This window comes from Aspergillus pseudonomiae (genome assembly GCF_009193645.1).
Source record: "Aspergillus pseudonomiae strain CBS 119388 unplaced genomic scaffold BDV37scaffold_46, whole genome shotgun sequence".
NCBI lineage: Eukaryota > Fungi > Ascomycota > Eurotiomycetes > Eurotiales > Aspergillaceae > Aspergillus > Aspergillus pseudonomiae.
In genome coordinates this window covers 1-13,163 of record NW_022476038.1, presented here as the reverse complement: position 1 = coordinate 13,163, position 13,163 = coordinate 1, and the positions used below count along the sequence as shown (strand labels likewise).

The window sequence follows — 13,163 nt, the reverse complement described above, 5'->3', positions numbered from 1 at the left end:
CTTTTTCAATAGCGTCAAACTATCGGCAACGTCGCTCTCGGTTGCCGTACCTTGCACCCGGGATCGCGGGTGACTATCACATACTACCCTCAAGCCAGATGACCATCTGAATCATGTCCCACATAGAACAACATAACCGACCTTATGGTGGAAGGTGCGAGGCCGCTGAATCGCATCTTTAGATTGTGCTTTCCCTAGCTGCGATCGGGGAGGATCCGCCGACTACTTCAATAGTACTCAAATCATCAGTCGGCGTGATGGAGCTTTGGCTGGAGACTTCAACGAGACAGAATCTCGGCTGCTGCCCGAAGCAGAGACCGGTCTGTTCAAGTTCTCGTGGAGTTTAGATCCAAAGCCAAGTTGTGGAAATGATCAGCACATGCTAGCCGAGTCCGGTTCGGATCTATTTCTTTAGATCGGTCAGCATCCGTTCTTTCTCGTGGTGGAGACAGCCGAGAAATAGGAACTTTCCCTCATAACCGTGGATCTGAGGTGTATATTTGAACGTAGACTTGTAGAATATTTCTGAAGAGTATCAGAACAGTGGGGTTTTCTCAGATTGTCTCAGAAAGTACAATCGGTTTTGCAAAGAGAGCCACTATCGCATGTAGGGCAACAGGTCGGCCAGCCATCCGTGCACCAGCCCTGATATCCCCTGAAGGGTCTTGGAAGTGGTAGAGCAATTGCAAATTAGACAGTCCAATTCGAGAAAAGAGAAAGTCTCTCCGAACGATACGTGACTCAGCATGCACGGTGATAATGTAATGTGTTTTGATTTTTAATTTTCTTTATTTTTGTTTTTATTTTTTTTTTATTTAATTTCCTATCACCGTTACTATTTTTGCCGTTCAATGGGTGGGCTGTGGTTGGCGTGTCGGCGAACAGCTAAGAAATTAACAAGGAGGAGCACCAAAGCAAGAGCCGTGGGACCACAATGATAGTGTCATTCTTGTCAGGTACCAAGTCGCCATCCAGAACTTCAATAGTAACAGTAGTGGTGGTGGACTAGCCTCAACCCGACCTAGTGAGACTTGCATTCAGCCCTTGTTAGCGCCATTCTCCACTGCCACCAATATGATGGTGAGTATCTGAGAACATGGATCGGCAGAGCAAGAAAATTGGTTCGGCTTCGGATTCCCCACCTGCTGTGCTGGGTTCCTGAAGTCTCAGCTGCCCATAAAGTACATATACAGCGTATGTAGGTCTCATTAAGAATCCAACTCCCACAACGGTTCAAGTAAGGGACGAGCTTGTCGGTCAGTGTCGCCGTCAAGTCATTCAAATAAAACGCCACGGATCCCCGCTCCGGAATGTGTAGTGCCTGTCATTAAGTTCTTTTCTATTCGCGCGTTTGGTTCGGTGCGCCCGTTTCGCCATGGGCGCAAACTACTTGGGCCTGGATGCGGTAGGATGGCATGCGATGGTGAAGACCTGGTGGTCTCAGGTAAAACCCCCCGTCATGTGATGCCTCAGCCCTAACATGGCTTACTGACTGAAATAACTAGGTTCTCGCCGCTTGTTTGCTGGCTACCATTGTAATTGGGGGCCTATATATTCTCTTCCTTGTCGGAAGGCGGCACATCCGCAAGACTTGGCGTGTACGTATCTGTTGTCCCCAATACGAGGTACTCACCCGGCACTGGATCCTGTTAACATCGTAATAGAAAAGGGATCAGCTATCCGAGGTACCCACGGTTATTTCGCGGTGTCTCGATCGCCTATCAAAAGAGGCACAGCCACTCTCGACCGAGAGATATGCAGGAAAAGAGCTTCAATCATTCGGCGTCTTCCTCGGCAGTCTATCGAACCCACCAACTCCTGACCAGACGCAGTTGCTGCAACAGTGGGATATCACTGTTCTCGACCCTGCGCAAGAGGGTGTTCTGAGTTCTCTATCAGGCCAGCCGACAGCTTCCTATACCTTAGGACGACTGGAAGTGCGGGCGCTGGCGAACTCCGAGCGCGCTTCGGATAACGATGAGGTGATTCAGGCTTTGGAGGCTGTTGCCCAGGCATTGCAAACAAATTTCAAGCAGTCCCAGGGTGCACAGTCGCCATTCAATGGAGTTCTTCTGGCTGATTTTCTCGCCCACTTCCAACCCGTGGTATTGAACAGATTGGTAAACTATATAAACCAGCTCGGGCTCGATGTCTGGCTCGAGCTTTCGCCACCAGCTTATATTACCGAACGACAATGTCGCGAGATCGATATGCTGCCCATCAGGGGCTTTATCTATCGTAACGCCACTATCTCGCCTGATGGTAGCAGCCGCAACTACTTCCAGATGACTGAAATGCGAACAGCTATGCGCGCTATCGCCTCTCAAAAGTCTATGGGTGGCACCACGGTCGCGATGTGGGAGACGATCGACAATGGAGCGGAGTTACCGCACGATGTTATTCACCGGACATTCAAATGGTGCAACTACAGGAGTGCAATGTGCTGGATTGCGCCGCGTGACGCATTGACCGACGCGACGATTGCGACCGCAAAGACTATAACTGAGGAGCCGCTCGGGGCCCTGATGTGGATGAAGGGCAACGAGGTCACCGAAGCGCATAATGTGTGGAGGTCCAACGGAAAGGTGAGATTATCAACTTAAAGCCTGGAAAGTGAACAAGCTGACATTCAGTAACAGGTCTGTCAAAACCCCTGCGATCATGACTCTCTGTACGAGTCTTTACATTCCTTCATACCCGATCTGCCGGCAAAACTATCGTTGTCGCCGGCTTGGGAACTTCCAGCCGATAGTCAAGAGACAGTAATCGACGAGCTCTATTGGCCATCGCAGCAGGAATCTACAACGAACTCTTTCTCTGTTTCTCCCGCTGGTGCCGACTATACGGGGCTGGGATGCTTCCAACTCGGACTCGACTGCACATCTCGAGACATTACCGATTTAGTTGATGCCCAGCGACATGTCAGAGATCTTGGTCTCCTTGAACGTGTCAAGCTAGAGGAACTCCACGGTATCGCTGGACAATTGCGTGCTCTCCAAAAAGCAACAACGGCACCTTCCCAGGTGTTCAACGCCGTGAAAGAATTGCTTAGTATTCTCAGCTCTTGCAATGGTCGTGAAACTGATACCCTCAAAGTCTATGTGGGATTACATTCAGGATTTCGCACGCGCCTGGAAACACAGGTCTGGGGTTTGTATGATGTCGATACCGCTTCCGGTACTCTCAACCTCAATGTCTATCTCTCGGCGAAGGTACAGGACCGTACTAGCACCCTCCTACACACTTTCATGTCCAGTAGGGGATACTCGAGGTTTGAATGTCTGATGGCCGAGGTCGCGCTAGCAACACAGACCGGAAGTCTGTCAGAGACCTGGGGGTTGCCACCACGCATTATGCACGACATCGAACAACTTACACCTGCTGAGGCAATCTTATTTCTGCGCCGTGTTACAACTTCTGAATGTTCGAAGTCTTCGTCATTGTCTCAGAAAGTACGCGCTTTTTGTGAATACCAACTCGTGGAGGCTCCGTCTCTGGCCCAGCTCAGAGCTTTGAGCTCTACTGCGTATCTGGGCGGCGAGATCTCCGCTGAGGACCTGGTTCATTCACGGCTTGCATGGTATCGGGAACAAGGATGCTGGTGCCCTGATTCTACGGTCGCTGTAGCTCTTTTCAAGGAGGTCGATGCCCGGCTACCGGCAATCCTTATCAATGGGGAGCTTCAGATTCTGACCCAGCTCGCTACCGTCGCTCATACCGTTTTGCGAACGGATCAAATCGATGCTGCTGCCGACTTGTTTGCTTTGTCCGTCTTTTGTGCATTCCGCAAGCTCGCCCTCAATGAAGTCTATCTGGAAGTCCTCGACCGGAACCCCTTGCCCAACAATGACATGCTTCAGGCCTCTTGTTTCGCAGAGATGTACGCGGTGGGTGCACGCTGCGATATGTACTTCGATATGGCCCCGATACTTCTCGGAAAGATCCTCGCCACCCGGTACCGTGCATACTACGATGTCCACCAACCCCCTCGCCGGGACGATATGTTCACTGAGCTCCCAACAGCGTATTCATCCATGGACATTGACTTAGATCCGAAGGGTGAGCAAGAAAGACCATCGGTATTCTATCAATTCACATTCCTGGGCATCTTCGCCGTTCCAGCCCTAATCGATATCGTCATGCTCACGACCGTCGGCCGAGGTCTTTACCTTACCACATTCATGAGTAACATCGATAAGTCGTTGGCGACACTCGCATTGATGATCGCTCTTATCCTCTGTGGTGGATTCGGCGGCTGGATCAGTTCTGGAGGAAACTACTACCTTAACGCCATGGCTTTCCCGGCCATGAGTATGTTCGTGCTTACCCGATTTGTGGCCGGACTGGCAGTTGCCTTCGTTGGCGGTATTTTTGCAATGATTGGTATTGGTGTTATCAGTGGATTTGAGCACGGTGTCGTGTTCTTTTTGTACTTCGTGATGCTGTCTACCTTCCTCATGACTCTCTCTGCACTCTCGGTATACCAGATTCCGGGATTCCAGTTCCAATCGGTTAGTGATTCCTGCCTCGTCCTTACGGTCATTCCTTTTGGGGCCATATATACTTGTATCATTACTAACCAGGGATTTCGACATTTAGGGAAGAAATATCATCATGATGTGCATCCCAATCCTGTTCATCTCGCCGATTATCACGATCTGGGTCCCTCACGACACCTGGGTTTATATTCCGTTCCTATGGCTATTCTTGATATGTCTTTTGATCGGTGCTCGTATAAACATTGCTCAGTGGAATACATGGTACCTCAACATACCTCGCATTACGGACAGTGATGTCGTCAATTGGTACCTCGAGACAAGGCCAGGCGACAGTCTGCCAGCGGATGTGAAAGATATTGGCACCACCCCAATCCCACGACAAGCGCTCCAAGAAAGTGTCGAGAAGGAACGGAACCGCCACTTCTGGTCCAGGTCGACTGCGGACCCCTTGGTGCGGAAGTTGGCCGATGGATATTCTGCGACAATGTTCCTTCTCGTATGGTACTGCAGGTACTCGAGAACCAAGCTGCCACGGCCTTACAGCCCGACTTGGAACCTTCAATTGAAAGCGTCTGTCGACACCATGAGCGACATGCAGAGGGGTGTCAAGCTTCACAACGCCTTTCTCCACTGGCGTCACACCGGCGGTGACGTGTGGTGCGGCATCCTGTACTTCATCCTCGCTCTGGTCGACAAGTGGACCGCACTGCTGACAGGGCAATCGGTTGTGGGTTTGTCCAACGTGTCTAGCATGAAATATCGGCTTGCTACCGGCTTTGGTTTGGCTTACTACCTCATGGGCGCAGTCATCCTTGATGCTGTGTCGCAGCCACTGTGGACATTGGCCAATAAAACCACCTCCCGTGCCATTGCCTCTCTGGAGTCCCTCCAAGAGGCCAAGCTAGACAATATCCGGACACGACGAGCACTGTATTGGAAGTCACTTGCAAAGTTCTTCTTCCTCCATATCTGGGGCGCTGCCATCTCACTGGCCCTCATGTGGGCTTTCGAAGCTACTAGCGATGCTACCATCATGTACTTGGCCTATGTTGGATCATACTCTGGTCTACTCTGGTATCAGTACAACAAGGTATTTACAGGGCTTCGTGCGGTCATACCCCTCGCCATAGGCACGGTTATTGGCTTCATTTTGGGTATTCTCCTTCATGTCTATGTACCAGCTTTCGCATACAGCAGTGTCATCAGTTTGGCTTCAGGAACATGGTCCGCTGCTTTGATCTCATTATACATGACCGACATATGGATGCCGCTCTCGAAAAAGGAGACAAACACGCAGCCGACTTCCAAAGGCGAACTGCCCTTTTATACCTGCAGCGCTCTCAACCCCCGCCCCGACATCTCTCAGACAACGTTAAGCCAAACGTTTGACAGTATTTCCGCCTTGCCAGCCGACGTGCGATACAAACTCCAGCCGTCGGAGCATCCAGGCGTCGAAGTCATGCAAATCCTTCAATCCCAGTGCAGTTCTCAAAAGTCAGGTCGTGTCGAAGCAGCGTTTCGGCTAGCAGGAGGGCTTGTAAGTCTAACAGCAGAGCTCTGGCAGCGGGGAGAAACCACTATCGAATTAGTGTCCGCTGGCCACCTGCTCCAAAATGACCACAAGATCAGGGCAATCAGTCGCAGCACCGCCAGTGGGTTACATATATTTGTTGTTATCGGTCCTGATCTCGTCGGGAATGAATGGGTGTCGGGCATTCGCCGGAACTGCAGAATGATCGCCGAGGCGATGGTTCAGGCTACTGCTGAATGTAAATCGGGTATATCGCATAACCAGGCTCTGGTAGCAGAGCTACTAGTTGCAGACGACAGAGATGGTGAACAAGTTCCCGTACCAGAAGGTGTCAAGCGCCAGCTTGAGACTTATACAGGGGAGCGTATACGAGCTATCGGCTATTGGCAAAGGACTTTACTCCGTCATCTACTCCTCGGCTTGGAGTGCGACCTCGAGTGGGATAAACTGCCCAAAGATGTCCGGTCCTTCCTCTTGAAAAGATGCTGCGGGCAGTCCTGCCGCCTTTCTTCCACACAAATGGATTGGATCCGGTCAAGGTTCACTGCAAACGAGTCTCTGGGTATTGAAGAATTCATTTCGCGATGCAATCTTGGGGCCGAATTAGCTGTTTCTGTGACCTCTTTCACTGAGACTCTGCCACCGAACCAGGATCTCCAGCATGCCTTCCTAGACTCATGGTCGGTGGGTGCCCAGCTCCCAGCAAGCCCGAACCTGTCAGATCTAGGGTTTGTTGGAACAGTCAAGCTTGTACTGTCTCGACTCCATGAGAAAATCAAAACATGCATCAAGTTCACCGTGATCTCTCTCGTTGCGGATCCGGAATACCAACGGGAGCTGAAATACATCCTTCGTGGACAACCTTTGATTTTTGCCTGGCCGGCAACCCTAATTCTTAATACGGTCTGGACGATCTGTAAAGCTCTTCAGCGGTTTATCCTTCCTTTGGTTTTGGTATGTATTGCTTTCCTTGCGTTTATGATTCAGCTAACTGGGTAATAGCTACACGGTCGTGAGAAGGTCTCCACCCTCTATAAGAATATGAAAGGCAGAAAGACGGTTATTGAGAGCAACCGCGTCATAATTGAGAGCTTGACCGGTCCTTCGACAGGTTTCCTCGAGACTCTACCGGATGGTACCTTGCGACTCTACCAGTACTCTGGGCGACACGAGGAGAAACCAACTGACAATAAGCAACTGAGGGCCATCAACACTTACAAGGACAAGCTCATTCTCGAGAAGAGGGAAGAATATCACAATGGGTCCCTGACCAACGAATTTGTCTACGATTATACGTCGGTCAATGATGGTCGAAACGCAAACTTGCCATCAAGACGTCAATGCATCAGCGGCGTCCTCAACGGGCAAATCGTTCAGTATGATAAAAGAGGCCACATCATGTCTGGGTCAACCATGCGAAACGGAGACCCGGTGTCGTTTGAATTCTCGTATCGGAAGCATGCCAAGTTTGATGATGAGCTACTGCGAGCCGAGTTCGTTTCCGGGCATAACAAAATCCAGGTTGCCTGGTGCATGCCGCCTCAGACTCGTCCGGACAAATTGAACAAATGGATCCCTTATCCTCGTGTCACGGAGGCCACGTTCACGAAAGAATCCGACGTTTACAATGCGAAATGGACATATGATCACAAGTTCCATCCCATCATTTCCACCACTCTCAACGGCGAGTGTTCGCCAACACCGCCCATGATAGAGAACGACTGGTACAATGTTTTGCAGAAGCCGAAGAACTGCAGCTTCCTGGATGATAACCCGCTCTTCTCATTCTCTTCTATCAAAGCCGGGTTTGTACCGCGCATGTTAGGTTTTAATGTCAAGCGGTATCCCATTCCCACCTCGCTCGCCAGAGAACATCTATGGAAATCTTGGAAAAGCGGAAAGGAATTCGACGCGGCTACCACGAGATGGATGGACGAACTTCTCTTGAGGTCTGATCGAGTACTCAAGCCTTACTGGAGACGCAGAGATTTTGGCAGACTTGAGGCTGCTGGGAAGTACCTCGATTCCTTTGGAGACACCGTACTTGCGAGGGTTGACATGAATCCGGAAGTCAGCTCCTGGACATGGCTCGCTTTCAAGATGAGCGACTTGTATAGTTTCGGTCAGGGCGGTGATGCGCGTATCAACACGAGAACGCTCTCTACGCAGCTACGGGATAGCGACAGCCAACTCCATGTTCTCGCGCTAGATACCGCGACTTGGCCTAACGAACCCGGTGGTGTCTCGGCTTGCCGACGGGATCTGGTCAACAACCTCAAAACTACTAGATGGCATATCCTCGCTGAAGCGGCTACCGATTTTGGTGTCCCCCGGTTTCAGATTGAGAGAAATGTGCAATCGCTTGCCGTCGTGCCTCAGTGGGGTCTGGACTTCCTCAACCCTACTCACGGAGTCTTCCAGAGCTCGCTCGATTCGGAGGTTGCGGAACGCTCATTCGACACGCGGAAAAGTGATATTGAACAGAATTTCATTCCCATTCTCACCAGTCTAGTCCGCTGCGCTCGTAGCACTCAACACACCCGCCAGCACATTGAAGAAGCTACAAAAGCTTTAGTTGATTTGAACACCTACTTCGAGTCTTCCCGGAACTGGAACGATGTCTGGATGAGTGACGTGGTTAAGGATGCCTGGAGAAAGTTATGGTTGGCCGACGATCTTGATGGTGTCATACCCATATCCCAATGGAGAACTGCGGAACATCCGACGTTGGTGCAACTCGATACCGCGTTGGATATGTGGCATCGCTGTAAGTTCCTTTCCTCGATGTCCTTGCCTGGACCATATGTACTGACTCAGTCTCATAGATCTGTTTGTCTTCTCTGTTCCTGTCCCCGAAAAGATTCCCGATATTTTCCAGGCATCACATCATTTCACCGGCGCCACTTATGGTGTCCTCTGTAAGATCAAGCGGAAGTGTGCCCTGCATGTGTGGGATCACTCCATCAGCTTGAGAGAAATGGTCACGTTCTTGTCTGGCGCCATCTCTTTCGACTCTTCCTTCGTCAACACCACTCTTATCCACCTGGGTCGTCTGTCCTGTGTCCTGGCTGAACATCACGCGGACGTGGTCTTGCCGTGCGCTGCATTTTTCAACCCCGGCTGGGAGGCAGAGTTGGGAACTTGTGAAGGTGCTCTGCAGCACCGTCGGGCATTCGAGCGAAAGATCGACCCGGTCGTCAACGGCATCACTGATATGGAGAAATACAAACCCATTGAGACCATCAAGACCGAAACGCCTACTGTGGTCATGCTGTCCCATATCCGGTACGTTCACTTCCAATGATTGGAAAATATCTCAATTCAGTGTGCTAAATTCCCGCGATAGATATGTGAAGGATATCAAAACCGCCGTCATGGCCACCGATGTGATTGTCAACCGATGGGGCTTCAAGGACTATCGCCTCCACATTTACGGAGACATGGAAAAGACGCCTGGCTACTCCTCGGAATGTCAAGAGATCATCGCGTCCAAGGGTCTTCGCGATCACGTGGTTCTCAAGGGTCTGGGTAACCCATCGGTGGTGCTCCAGGATGCGGTAAGTTCCCCTTGTCACCGATTGCAAGTATGTTGATGTGCTAACCCTGTCTTAGTGGCTGTTCATGAATTCGTCCATTTCCGAAGGTTTGCCCTTGGCCATGGGTGAGGCTGCATTGACAGGAGTTCCCGTGGTCTGCACCGACGTTGGCGCGTCGTTCTGCGTTGTCACGGACAGCAAAACTGGCAAGCGGTTCAGTGAGGTCGTCGCGCCCAATGACGCCCTGTCCCTTGCTCAAGCGCAAATCCGAATTCTCGCCTTGGTCGATGAATGGGCCCCGTTTGCCGAGGACGAGGAGGGCTATCAGCCGCCGAAGCTGTCACTGCGCCCCAGTCCCGAGGAGGTGGAGCAGATCACAAAGAGAATGTACGCCAAAACCGAGCAGCGACGTCGACTCGGTATGCGCGGGCGCGATAACGTGCTCAACAATTTCTCCGAGCACCGGTATCTCCGGGAACACGAACAGATGCTCTGGATTGGCAAGTACCAAAGCCGCAGCTTCATTGCTCGTGAGCGGATGGCCTCGTCGAACAGCTCGTTGGGCTTCACCAAGGAGAGGATTCATTCATCGCAGCCGTCCCGAACGTGGTTGGGGAAGCTACGACGTGGACCGGAGCCACTCAGCTCTGCTGAGTCGAGCTCGGATTCCGTTTGATATGCTTGTAGATATGTTTGGTTTAGAGTTTACGATATATGCTTATAGACATAGAGTAGTACATATTGTTAATATTAATGCTAATGGTATATACAATACTTTTTTTTCCATTTGATGTATCGTACCTCTCCAAGTAAAAAAGAAGAGAAGAAAATGTAAGGCCAGATAGGGTTTACATACTAGTACTAGTATATCTACAATCTTTCTACTCTCAATCAGCACCTCAAGACTTCAATGAAGTTCTAGTATATAGGTACTAGACAGTACTATCACTAACATCCATATATACCCCCACGGAGCCCAGAGATACTTCTTCTCTGTAGGATACCCTATTATAAAACAGTGATGTAGTCTGTGGGTGCAAACAGCCAATCATTAGGTTTAGGGGTGTTAGCAACGTCGAATTCAATAATTGGGTTAACTACTACTCGTTACTGATTCAAGGGCGTCCAATCCTCAGCTGAAACTTTTGGCATCTTGTTCGGGTGATATCGATGGTAGTTCAACATCGTGGAGATTGGGTCTTGATGATGATGGGTTGTTATGGGTTCTTTGTTGGTTCTTTTTGTTCCCTCCTTTTTTTTAAAAAATTTATTGATTTAAAAGTGTGGATTGTTGGTGTTGAGGTTAGTACTACTAGTAGTAGTACGCTGGTTTAATCTTCCAGACAAAGGGAATTGTAAGTTCATCATAGCAAAGATTAAATCAAATCTTCTGATTGAACGTATTATGAAGCATGTCTCTGGTAGATCTCCACAAGAACACCATTCCCCGCTTTTCTGTGGTTATATGAACCCTTCCTACTCCTTAGTATATGTTTAAAAACACACGATTATTTATACTCCTACATGGATGCGATGGATGACTCGATAGTATGCCGGGACTATCAATCCCGTCTTCTCACTCTTTAGTCCACAGGACTTTGGGGTATCTAACTGGTGGTACTGCTACTGGGTGCAAATCTTCTTCTGTCCAAAGGGGATCAGGATTTGGACACGTCCGCGATGATTTTGTAAGTCGCGGCGTGGATGCTTAAAGGTCGGGTGCGTGGGTATACGGCCCCGACGATTTGATGATTGGGTCCATACTGTGGGTAGATCCCTTCGGATAACTCGATGAAATGCGCCTGGGGTCGGGCCTCGTGCAGCATGTCGAGAATGCGCTCGCTCCAGAGACCGGAGCATTCGTCGTCAATGAGCTGAAAATACGGGTTCAGAGGGGGGCAGGCCGAGTCCAGATCGATGAACCGAATCCGCATGTAATTTAGGACTTGGTGGGTATTGAGACTATGTACCGCGCCGGTGATCAATCGCTCGAACGCCCGGATGAAGTGGAGATTGGTGATGCGCGAAAAGTCGTCCAGGAATGGCAGTCCGGGGCTGGTCCGCTTGTCACGGCAGCAATTCTTGACCACCAGGTCTAGTGATCTCAATTTCGAAGACTTGGGCGGCCAGACCGACAACGAGTTTCGCGTGGGCTGGAACAGACACGCACAGACCTTGCCCGTGAATGCGAGGGATTCCAGATGTGGTACGACATCGCCGAGCAAGCGACATAGATGAGGGGGGTTAACTCCGTCGCCCAGCCAGTTGGTCTGCGTGCTGTCCTTGCTGTAGAATCCTTCCAAGCTAATATTAAGGTGTACAATGGAGGGTGACAGTCGTCGTAGAATTTCTGCAATGGTATGGTAGCCTTCGACCTTCGGTTTCGCGTACGCGCAATGCCACTCCTGCAAACCCGGCAATGCTTCGGACAAGTTGCGCCAATGTCGATGGTCGCGCATAATGTTCCAAGCTCCGCGCATCACAAACGAGCGAATCTCCGGTAGTGTCGGCAGTTGCTGACCGGAGAGCCCACACGGGTCGTTCCTGAAGTGGCGTACCATCGGCGGCTTTTTGCAGTGGCCGCCTTCGAGGGTCAAAATGCGTGCCTCCGGAAAGCACGATTGGACGTGATAAAAGATCTCCTCTAGCGTGGCATTATGACTCGCGTAGTGGTATTTGTAGTCGTTTCCATGGTTGGTGTCGGAATCGTCCCATACCATGGTCGTGTGCGCGGCGGCTCCATCTATATCTTCATCATTATATCGCCGGGTGGGAATTTGAGAGCTACTCTTGATGGCTCGCTTGCCCCATACCGGGATCCATATCTCGACATGGCGGACATAGCTGGCTAGATGGGGATGCGCTCGAAACCAACGTGCCGATTCGGATAACTCTTCAGTTGTGCCTTTGATTTTGACTAGTCACGGTCAGACAGATTCTCCGAACGACGACATCATCGACTCACTATGTCTGTAGATCCGATCTTGCACTAACGATCTCCACACCGGTGAGATTAGCGCGAGATTCGACAAAACTTTCCGTCGCGGGTGACGGAGAGATTTATTCCAACTTCGACCAGGCGATTTTCCAGGACCGGTCGTTGTGAAAGCTGCCGCTCGTTCGCCAAAGAGGAAATCAAGGATGGCTTCGTGGATTTCGACAGGGAGGTTTTGAAGCTGCAGTTCGGGCCGGAGGGAACGCGGTGCATCCACAATGATCTCCACATCTTCCATATCGGTATCCACAGAGGACTGGCAGGCCAGCTGGCCAGGCACTGCGGGAGGGGCGATGGGGCCATCGGGCAGCTGGAACTCTGCGCTAGTACTTCGAGTTGATTTGGCATATGGAATAGATGACGAGACCGAGGTTCTCGCCAGCGAGTTTACAGAAACTGGTCGGGGGGGAGGAATTGCGGAAATCATGAGGGGCGACGAGGGCGGCAGGACGACCAACTCGGACGGCATCGAGCAATCGGGGGACCAACAACGCCAACCCGTAGGAATCAGATGATCGTGAAATCGTAAAGGTTAAGTTAAAGCGATACTACACAACCAAAAAAAAAAAACAAAATGACCTCAGTGTCAGCATAGACTTGGT

At 50.6% G+C, this 13,163-nt stretch overlaps 2 protein-coding genes across 2 annotated transcripts; one reads left to right on the top strand and one right to left on the bottom strand.

Moving 5' to 3' along the window:
- Positions 1-1,375: 1,375 nt before the first annotated feature.
- On the top strand, positions 1,376-10,242 carry BDV37DRAFT_284300 (glycosyltransferase family 4 protein; the record flags this gene model as incomplete). Its single annotated transcript, XM_032087476.1, has 9 exons — positions 1,376-1,444; positions 1,506-1,598; positions 1,665-2,585; positions 2,640-4,511; positions 4,600-6,984; positions 7,033-8,797; positions 8,856-9,315; positions 9,377-9,587; positions 9,643-10,242. The coding sequence occupies 9 exons, from the start codon at positions 1,376-1,378 to the stop codon at positions 10,240-10,242; spliced, it is 8,376 nt and encodes a 2,791-aa protein (XP_031940120.1).
- Positions 10,243-10,626: 384 nt separating this feature from the next.
- On the bottom strand, positions 10,627-13,109 carry BDV37DRAFT_251640 (uncharacterized protein). Its single transcript, XM_032082332.1, has 2 exons — positions 12,532-13,109; positions 10,627-12,483 (listed from the first exon to the last, which is right to left on the bottom strand). The coding sequence occupies exons 1-2, from the start codon at positions 13,028-13,030 to the stop codon at positions 11,225-11,227; spliced, it is 1,758 nt and encodes a 585-aa protein (XP_031940119.1). The 5' UTR covers positions 13,031-13,109; the 3' UTR covers positions 10,627-11,224.
- Positions 13,110-13,163: the final 54 nt, after the last annotated feature.